The sequence below is a fragment of the Lucilia cuprina genome, chromosome 6 (genome assembly GCF_022045245.1).
Source record: "Lucilia cuprina isolate Lc7/37 chromosome 6, ASM2204524v1, whole genome shotgun sequence".
Taxonomy (NCBI): Eukaryota; Metazoa; Arthropoda; class Insecta; order Diptera; family Calliphoridae; genus Lucilia; species Lucilia cuprina.
Genome location: NC_060954.1, coordinates 9,313,836 through 9,325,312, shown reverse-complemented (window position 1 = coordinate 9,325,312; position 11,477 = coordinate 9,313,836). Strand labels below are relative to the sequence as shown.

Genomic DNA, 11,477 nt, shown 5'->3' with positions numbered 1-11,477 from the left:
CTAGACTATAGACTAAACTATGACTATACTATAGACTAAACTATGACTATACTATAGATTAGACTAGACTATAGATTAGACTATAAACTAGACTATAGATTCTAGACTATGGCCTAAACTATGACTATACTATAGACTACACTAAAGACGAGACTATAGACTAGACTATGGACTACACTATGACTTTACTATAGACTAGACTATAGATTAGTCTATAGATTAGACTATAAATTAGACTATGGATTAGATTATAGACTAGACTATATGATAAATTATAGACCAGACTAAAGACTACACTGTCTACTTCACTTTAGACTACGGACTAGACTATAGACTTAACCATAAACTAGACTACAGATTAGACTATAAACTAGACTATAGACAAGACTATAGACTAGACTACAGACTAGACTATAGACTAGACTATAAACTAGACTATAGACTAGACTATAGACTAGACTATAGACTAGACTATAGACTAGACTATAGACTAGATTATAGACAAGACTATAGACTAGACTATAGACTAGACTATAGACTAGACTATAGATAAGACTATAGACTAGACTATAGACAAGACTATAGACTAGACTATAGACAAAACTATAGACTAGACTGTAGACTAGACTATAGACAAGACTATAGACTAGACTATAGACTAGACTATAGACTAGACTATAGACTAGACTATAGACTAGACTATAGACTAAACTATAAAACAGGAATGTATATATATTATTGATTTTTCTTTAGATCAGTATATTGCTTAAACTATAAACTAGATTATAGTCCAGACTTAAAGTTAGACTATATTCCTAACTATAAACTAGACCATGGTTCAGTATACAGACTAGACTATAGTATAAAAACAAATTTAAAAGAAAATTGTAAAATTAATACCCATTCCTTGCAAGTTCAAATCATTTATATTACATTAAATTGATGACATGAAATTGGCATTAAAATAAGAATATTAGAACAAAAAAAAAAAAAACAACCCTTAATAATAAAGAATTAATTGAATGAATAAATAATTTATAAAGTGATATTAGTTAAAATCTTTACAACAAAATTTTTACAATTAAAAAAGAAAAAACATTTTATTTAAAAAATTAAGAAAAAAATAAGTTTAATGAAAAACATAAGGTTTTTGGTAGAAAAACTTTTCTAGTTTTGCAAACTTTTGAAAACTAGAAGATTTAATAAGAAATAAAGGATGTTTTAAGATTTAAAGTAGAGTTTTAAGTCTGGACTATAGAATGCACAATAGTGTAAACAATAGTCTAGTTTATAAACTAAACTAAAGTAAGATCAATGGCTGTTGTCTAATGAAATGACTAAACTATAGTCTAGTCCTTCGTCTAAACTATAGTGTAGACTTAAAACTGTTTTATAAGCTGCTTAATGATCGGCACTATAGTTTATTTGTTAGTGTGGAACTACAGTCTGGTCTGTAGTCGAGATATTTGATCTTTAAATTTAAATCTTTGAAACATCTGTTTAGTACTTTGTTTTTGTAAATAAACTTAACTTTTGTATAGTCTTAATGTAAACTTAGTAATTAAATTTGTAAGAAAATATATAAAATTTTTAACAAAATATGTTTAAGAAGTCATAACAGCAAAGGTTATATAATTAGCACAAAGATTTTAAAATTAAACATATTAAGTTACTAATTATTGTCTAATCAGTGTTAAAGCATATTGAAGTTTTTAAATTTTGTTTAAATTTGAATTTTAAAACATTTTCTGTATTAACAAAACTTAATGTTAAACATTTTTTAAATTGTTTAATAATAACATTTAGCAGTAAACTGCTAATTTTATAATCCTTGCTGTTGTTTGTTTTGTTTTTTTAGTTAATAATAAAGAAAATCTCTTAGACCTGGTCCACACTAGGAAACTTTTTTTAATTCTCTTTTGAAGTTTCCTTAATGTCAGAAACTTTATGTAAATTGCATTGATTTGTTGTACGAATGAGAATAACAAAACAAGTTTGGCCTGGTTCACACTAGACCTGGTCAACGCCGGGAAACTTTTTCTTAACTCTCTTTTAAATTGTAAATTGCATTTGTTGTTGTACGAATGAGAATAACAAAACAAGTTTGGCCTGGTTCACATTAGACCTGGTTCACGCTGGTAAACTTTTGATTTTGTGTGTGAGAGAAAGAGATGGTTGATATTTCTTTCTCTTTCTTTCACACACAAAAATCAAAAGTTTTCCAGGTCCTAGGAAACTTCTATTGGAAAACTTTTGATTTTTGTGTGTGAGAGAAAGAAAAAGAAATATCAAACATCTCTTTCTCTCACACACAAAATCAAAAGTTTACCAGCGTGAACCAAAGAAATATCAAACATCTCTTTCTCTCACACACAAAATCAAAAGTTTCCCAGTGGGAACCAGGTCTTTCCGGGAACGGGAAACTTCGTACCGCGAAAGAGTTAAATGATATTCTTTCTCTCTCACGCAAAATCAAAAGTTTCCTAGTGTGGACCGGCACATAATGAACTCTTTTAAAACATCTATCGTTAATGTTAACGATAAAACTTACTCATATCATTTTAGGTTTAAAAAATATAAAACATAAATTAAAATCTTTAATTTTTATTAAAGAAAAACAGAAATATTTAAATAAAAAAAATCTGAAATTTTTACAAAAAATTTAAGGTTTTTTTTTAAAAACAAAAACAAACAAATCATTTACTCCATTTTATTCTTTATCATAAAACGCACATATTTATTTAAGCATAACAATAACAACAAAAACAGTTTCAAAACATAAATAATTTAAACAAAATAAAATAGTAATTATGTAAATTAAACATAAATATATTTTTAAATAAATCCATAAAATTAAAAAAAAATAATTATAGACTAAACTATTAAATAATTTTAAATAAACAAAACTCAAGAAATAATAAATATAGTAATGTTTTAGCAAGTTAACAAATTGTAGCAGCCGAAAAAAATTAAAATAAAAAAACAACAATAAAAAACAATCCAAGAAAAAAGAAAGACTAAAAACTCAAACTTACAAAAAAAAATATTGTAACAAAAAAAAATAACAATTTAGAAATATACATTTATTTAAAAACGAACAACAACAATTACATAGTATTTTTACTATTTATAAAGAAATTTGAACATTTTCTTTACACCCTCCCCCACCCCTTTTTACGCCTTGCTTATAAATTGTATTAAACCATATTCCCCGGTAAACATCCAGTCTTTATTTAATTCATTTAACTCTGTCGCTAGTCCCGGTTTCAAATCACATATTAAATCTCCTTTAACTGTGCGTAAAGTGCATAGATTTGTGGGTCGAAATCCTCTTAGGCAGGTTTCAAATTTTTCGCAAAAATTCCAATTGAAATCACCCAAAAGTTTGCGATAATTTAAATCACCTTTAAAGATAAGTAAAGTGGATTGCTGCAGCTGTTGGTAGAGCGTGGGATTAATGTCGGGCATTCTGGCAAAAGAGTAAAAATATAAATGTAGATTAAACTATATATAACTAACTATATATAACTAACTATAGAGTATACTTTATTCTAGACTACAGATTACACTTTATGGAATACACTATATAGTATGAACTTTATAATCCTGAGTATAGCTAATAATACATAGGTCATACGGACAAGGTTATAGGTCATACTATAGACTATAGTTCGAGTTATAGACTAGACTGTAAGTAAGACTATAGATTAGTTTGTAGTGTTGACTATAAACTAGTCTGTAGTCCTACTATATACTAGCCTATAGATCAACTTATAGACTAGGTTATAATATAGACTATAGCCTAGATTACAATCTAGGCTACAGACTAGACTATAGTCAGCAGACTAGACCATAGAATAGATTATAGCTTAGACGATAAACTAGACTATAAACTATACTATGACTAGAATACAGACTAGGCTAGACAAGACTATAAACTAGACTCAATACTAAACTATAGACTAGAACATAAACTAGACAGTAGACTAGACCATGAACTAGACAGTAGACTAGACTATAGACTAGACTATGTACAAGACTATGGACTAGACTATAGACTAAACTATTGACTAGAGTATAGACTAGACTATTGACTAGATTACAGACAAGAATACAGACCAGTCTACAGACTAGATTACAGACTAGACTATAGACTAGACTATAGTCTATACTATAGAACGGACTATAGACTAAACTAAAGACTAGACTATAGGCTAGACTATAGACTGAACTATGAACTAGACTATGACTAGACTACAGACTAGACTGGGCTGGACAAGACTATAAACAAGGCTCTAAAGTCTTTAGGATAGGATAGACTAGACTATGGACTAGACTATGGACTAGACTATTGACTAGACTATAGGCTAGACTATAGAGTAGACTATGGGCTATAGACTAGACTATAGGCTAGACTATAGAGTAGAGTATAGACTAGACCATAGACTAGACTATAGACTAGAATATAGAGTAGACTATAGACTATATCATAGACTAGACTACAGGCCAGACTAGTATATAGAGTAGACTATAGACTAGACTATACACTAGACTAGACTATAGACTAGATTATAGACTAGACTATACACTAGACTAGACTATACACTAGACTAGACTATACACTAGACTAGACTATACACTAGACTAGACTATACACTAGACTAGACTATAGACTAGACTATAGACTAGACTATAGACTAGACTATAGACTAGACTATAGACTAGACTATAGACTAGACTATAGACTAGACTATAGACTAGACTATAGACTAGACTATAGACTAGACTATAGACTAGACTATAGACTAGACTATAGACTAGACTATAGACTAGACTGTAGACTAGACTATGGACTAGACTATACACTAGACTAGACTATAGACTAGACTATAGACTAAAATACAGACTAGACTATAAAGTAGATTATAGGCTAGACTTTAAAATAGACTATAAACTAGACTATATACGAGACTATAGACTAGACTATAGCCTAGACTTTAAACTATACTATGACTAGACTACAGACTAGGCTGGACAAGACTATAAACTAGACTCTAAACTAAAATATAGAATAGACTATAGACTAGGCTTTAGTATAAAAAATAGATTAGACTATAGACTTGACAATGACTAGACTATAGACTTGACAATGACTAGACTAGCCAAGAATATAAACTAGACTATAAACTAGAATACAGACTGGACTTTAAACTAGATTATGACTAGACTACAGGCTGAACAAAACTATAAATAAGGCTTTAAACTAATCTATAGACTAGGCTTTAGGATAGTAAATAGGCTAGACTATAGACTGGACAGTAGACCAAACTATAGAATAGACTATATTATAGACTAGACTATAGACTATATTAAAAACTAGACTATAGTCCCGACAATAGACTAGACTATAGTCCAGACTATAAACTAGGCTGTTGTCAGTCCTATAACTTCCGCTCTTCCCTCACCTATAGAACTCATAAGGTGATGTCCAAAAATCCTCCCTGGAAGCTAAAACAAATCGTTCATCTTCAAGGTACTGCGTCCATGCATTACCCAAACGTTTTAGCTCCAACGATTGATGTTCCTTTAAATATTTCAATGTTCCATGAACATCTTGTGCCGTTGTATCAGATACATACCAAGGTATAGATTTCAAATTAAAACGTACGATATTACATAATCTATGATCGATTAGATATTGAGCCAATAATAGATCGGTAAATAATTCAAAACCAGCATTATCGCAAATAAAATCAACAATAATTTTTGAATCTTTGTGATGCTGTAAACAATGCCAAATATCGGCACTATGATCAATTAAGATATTGTCATTTAGTGTGTCAATGATATCGAGAAGATTGCCTAAAGGTTTTACTTCCTGACCCGAGGTTATGGATAAATCACAACGATTGCCCCAAAGATTAAGCTGTAAAGGAGAACAGGTGAGTATTTGTTAAATATTAAGAGTTTGTGTGTTTTTCATACCTTTAAGAGTTTTTGAAAAGTTTGTACATTATTTTCAGGATTTTGGGTATTCTGAGCTACTTGCACCATTACTTCTGAGGCCAGTTTAAGAGCTTGGAATTTCTGTTGTGCAAAAAAGTCGTAATTTGTAAGAGTTTGTGTGGCCTCAAAGAACGAGGCCAACTTGCGGTACATATAACATTCGGCATACAACCAACAGGTTTTATAAAAGGTGTTTTGATCGGCAGCCAAATTTGAAATAAAGGAATTCCATAATTCACGATCGGTTTCTAGAAATAAGAAAATGTATAAGTTTTTCTAATATGTGAATAAACTTACCCTTTCCTGTGAATAACTGTAAAGGTTCATCATTTTCCAGTTGTGTTTTTAGTTGTTTAACTTGTTCTCTAACAGAGTTCAATTCCTCTGGGGAATAAGGAAATTCTTTTTCTTGTCCAGTTTGTTCTAAAGTTTTGCATATAGTATTCAAAGTATTGGGCAAACGTTGACGAAATGTGTAATAGGCAAAACTTTGTTTATATTGGCCTTTTAAGGGAACATTTGGCGGTGTAGGACCATTAACAATTCCATGTTTAAGATCGAATTCATCAAAATCCAACGGATTACAAGTTTCATTTATAATTTGATCATTTTGAATAGCAGGAGAACCCAAAGACTTTTTTGCACACACACAATGAATTATTATCAAGGACGTCATAGAAAAAAATAAGAAGAAGCAAATATATTGCATTAAAATTTGTTTTTAGATTTTACATCATCATCTTCCAAACTTACCATAGTAAAGATTTTCTGCAAAAAGAATTGATAATATTGCAATTTTATTAAACTTCTTTCACAATTAGTATTATAATATTTAAAGAGATAATATTTTCAATAATTTTTTGTTAATAAAATTTTAAAAATTTTTAAACTTTTCTATTAAAAACCCAAAACAACAAACTAGAAATTCGATTTGCACCAATAATCTTAGTTGTCAGTTAAACATGCCACAATATTTGACAATAAAACAACAATAACAAAAAAATAATAACAACAAAATAGTAGCACTAAAACAATTGTGTTAATTGAGAAAGAGATGCACAAAATAATGCATATCTCTTTGCAAACAAGTAAATGTCAAGCAAAAAAAAGAAATGAAGTGACAGAGCATCTGCTGTTGCAGAGAAAAATGCAGCGTCTCGCACATGTAAAAAAAATTGATTTTTATCGGGTTCTTTTTAGTTGCTTTGTTTTCTTTTTGTTTATATTATATTTTGTTGTTGTTTACAGTTCAACTTCGTAAACAGTAGTTGGGGACGAAAAAAGTAATATTTTGCATTTAAGTTTGGTGTTACACAGCGTATACGTAAGCTTTCATATTCTGCTAATTAAATATTCATCATACAACACTGGTGATCGAAAAAAAGAATACTAGAAGGGGAACTAACTAACTAGCTATATAAGTAACTAACTAACTAACTGACAGACTGACAGACTGACTGGTTGACTAACTAACTAACTAACTACCTAACTAACTAACTAACTAACTAACTAACTAACTAACTAACTAACTAACTAACTAACTAACTAACTAACTAACTAACCAACTAACTAACTAACTAACTAACTAACTAACTAACTAACTAACAATCTAACTAACTAACAATCTAACTAACTAACAATCTAACTAACTAACTAACTAACTAACTATCTAAATATCTATCTATCTATCTATCTATCTATCTATCTATCTATCTATCTATCTATCTATCTATCTATCTATCTATCTATCTATCTATCTATCTATCTATCTATCTATCTATCTATCTATCTATCTATCTATCTATCTATCTATCTATCTATCTATCTATCTATCTATCTATCTATCTATCTATCTATCTATCTATCTATCTATCTATCTATCTATCTATCTATCTATCTATCTATCTATCTATCTATCTATCTATCTATCTATCTATCTATCTATCTAACTAACTAACTAACTAATTAACTAACTAACTAACTAACAATCTAACTAACTAAGTATCAAACAAATAAACAAACAAACTAAATAACTAAATAACAATCTAACTAACTATCAATCTAACTAACTATCTAACTAACTAACTGACTGACTGACTGACTGACTGATTGACTAACTAACTAACTAACTAACTAACTAACTAACTAACTAACTTACTAACTAACTAACTAACTAACTAACTAACTAACTAACTAACTAACTAACTAACTAACTAACTAACTAACTAACTAACTAACTAACTAACTAACTAACTAACAAACTAACTAAATAAATAACTAACTTACTAACTAACTAACTATATAACTAACTAACTAACTAACTAACCAACTAACAATCTAACTAACTAAGTAACTAACAAACTAACTAACTCACTGACTAACTAACTTACTAACTAACTAACTAACTAACTAACTAACTAACTAACTAACTAACTAACTAACTAACTAAGTAACTAACAAACTAACAATCTAACTAACTAAGTAACTAACAAACTAACTAACTCACTGACTAACTAACTAACTTACTAATTAACTAACTAACCAACTAACTAACTAACTAACTAACTAACTGGCTAACTAACTAACTAACTAATTAACTAACTAACTAACTAACTAACTAACTATCTATCTATCTATCTATCTATCTATCTATCTATCTATCTATCTATCTATCTATCTATCTATCTATCTATCTATCTATCTATCTATCTATCTATCTATCTATCTATCTATCTATCTATCTATCTATCTAACTAACTAACTAACTAACTAACTAACTAACTAACTAACTAACTAACTAACTAACTAAATAACTAACAATCTAACTAACTAAGTAACTAACAAATTAACAAACTAACTAACTCACTGACTAACTAACTAACTTACTAATTAACTAACTAACCAACTAACCAACTAACTAACTAACTAACTAACTGACTAACTAACTAACTAACTAACTAACTAACAAACTAACAAACTAACAAACTAACAAACTAACAAACTAACAAACTAACTCACTGACTAACTAACTAACTTACTAATTAACTAATTAACTAACTAACCAACTAACTAACTAACTAACTGACTAACTAACTAACTAACTAACTAACTAACTAACTAACTAACTAACTAACTAACTAACTAACTAACTATCTATCTAACTAACTAACTAACTAACTTACTAAATTACTAACTAACTACCTGAAAAAAACTGATAACAGTTTCAAAACAATAAACATTTCATGAACGGCAGTTTTCCAATTAAGTTATTTAGCAAAAAACTGACAATAATTTCACAACAGCAAACATATTATTTTTTAAAACTGTTGGCGTTTTCCTAACTATATTGTTCATTAAAAAAAAAACTGACATCATTTAACAAAGAAAACTGCCGGCAGTTTTCTCACCAAAGCTTTTCAAAAACACAAACTTACAACATTTAAATAACAAAATGGGTTTTTAAACAAACTATTATAGAAAACTGCCAACAGTTTTTTGCAATTAAATTATTTAGCAAAAAACTGACAACGAGTTTCTAACAAAAAAATGTTTGATAAACAAACTGCAATAGAAAACTGTCAGCAGTTTTCTCGCCAAAAAAACAGTTTAAAAACACAAATTAACAACAGTTAATTAAGGAAAAGTTTTGTTGAATAAACTACTATATAAAACTGTCATCAGTTTTGCCAATTAAGTGGTTAACACAAAAACTGGCTGACAAGAGTTTTATAAAAAAAAATCCTTACTGCTACTATATATGGCAGTTTTGTTTGTTTTTTTTGCCCTTTTTATTTTGAAAATTTGAAAATACGTTACTTTTTAAATTTGTATTTCTAACGTTTATTGCTTCACATTTTATTTTTTTTTTTTTAATATTTTTACAGCAACAGTTTCTTGGTTTTTGTTTCCAGTGAACAGTTTTCTGATGCAATATGTATGTATTTTGTTTATATTTTTATTTTTGTCTCCTACCATTTAGTTATTGCGCTCAAGGTTGTCTTTATACTATAGAAATTAATTTTAATATGAATATGTACCATATCTGACTGCAGCAGCAACAGCTGTTTTCTATTTCTCCGGATGACCTTGAGGCAGGAGGAGGAATTCACCTCTGTTAGGAAAAAAGCTTTTGAGTGTGAGAAAACCGCTAGAATTGACAAAAAAGTTTTCTTTTCGAAAAACAAAAAATTATTTGAAAACAAAAAATTATTTGACGGCAGTTTTTAACAAAATATGATTTCTGTAAAAAATCAAAATAATTTTTAGAAAAAACTGCTGGCAGTTTTCTTAAAAAATAGTGTTCTATAGCAGATTTCAAACGAAAATCAATTTCTACAAAAAACTGCTGTCAGTTTTATTACAAAAATTATTGTCTATAAAAAAACTGCTGGCAGTTTTCTAACAAAAATTTAAACTTCGGTTAGTTTTCTCACGTAAATTAATTACTTTAGAAAACTGCTGGTCATTTTGTGAAAAAAAAATTAATTTTCATAGTAAACTGCTAGCAGTTTTCTAAAGAAAAATAAATTTAAAAAGAAAACAGTTTGCAAAAATTTTTGTAAAAATGTATTTTGTTGGAAAATAAATTTAAAAAGAAAACTGCTGGCAGTTTTCTAAAGAAAACAGATTTCTGCAGAAAACTGTGGTAAGTTTTTTTAAGGAAATGCATTTCAAAATTAAACTGCTAGTGATTTTCCAACAAAATATTATTTCTATAGAAAAAACTGTCGACAGTTTTTACACGAAATTGAATTTTTACAGATAATTACTAACAGTTGTAACTAAAATTGATTTCTATAGAAAATTGCTGGCAGTTTTTTGATAAAAATCTATATTTATGTAAAACTGCTAGCAGTTTTTCTCCTGTACACATTTCACGCATTTTGGAAGAGAAATTTTTAAAGAAAAATATGGCAGTTTTTTGGAAAATGCATTTCAAAATTAAACTGCTAGTGATTTTCCAACAAAAATTTATTTCTATAGAAAAAACTGTCGACAGTTTTTTCACGAAATTGAATTTTTACAGATAATTCAATTTCTATGAATTGAATTCTATGAAAAACTGCTGACAGTTTCCTGATAAATATATATTTATGTAAAACTGCTAGCAGTTTTTTTGAGAAGAGAAATTTTTAATGAAAAAAATTTGCAGTTTTTTAGAAAATGCATTTCTAAATTAAACTGCTTGTGATTTTCCAACAAAAATTTATTTCTATAAAAAAAAACTGTCGACAGTTTTCATATCAAATTGAATTTTTACAGATAACTTCTAACAGTTGTAATTAAAATAGATTTCTATGAAAACTGCTGGTAGTTTTCTGAGAAAAATATATATTTATGAAAAACTGCTAGCAGTTTTCTTTAAGGAAACTTGAATTTTTAAAGAAAAAATCGGCAGTGTTTTTGGGATAATTAATTTCAAAAGAAACCCGCTGGCAGTTTTAAGGAAAAAATTATTATTGCAGAAAACT

General features: G+C 28.3%; 1 protein-coding gene across 1 annotated transcript; it reads right to left on the bottom strand.

Moving 5' to 3' along the window:
* Window positions 1–2,897: 2,897 nt before the first annotated feature.
* LOC111682512 (damage-control phosphatase ARMT1-like) lies at window positions 2,898–6,920 on the bottom strand. Its single transcript, XM_023444481.2, has 5 exons — window positions 6,760–6,920; window positions 6,304–6,640; window positions 5,986–6,254; window positions 5,466–5,926; window positions 2,898–3,469 (listed from the first exon to the last, which is right to left on the bottom strand). The coding sequence occupies exons 1-5, from the start codon at window positions 6,760–6,762 to the stop codon at window positions 3,175–3,177; spliced, it is 1,365 nt and encodes a 454-aa protein (XP_023300249.2). The 5' UTR covers window positions 6,763–6,920; the 3' UTR covers window positions 2,898–3,174.
* Between the last annotated feature and the right edge of the window lie 4,557 nt (window positions 6,921–11,477).

Coding starts and splice junctions, on each gene's coding strand:
- LOC111682512 (XM_023444481.2), bottom strand. Junction 6,255..6,303: donor ACAGTTATTCACAGGAAAGG/GTAAGTTTATTC, acceptor TCTTATTTCTAG/AAACCGATCGTGAATTATGG. Junction 5,927..5,985: donor CTTTTCAAAAACTCTTAAAG/GTATGAAAAACA, acceptor TCTCCTTTACAG/CTTAATCTTTGGGGCAATCG.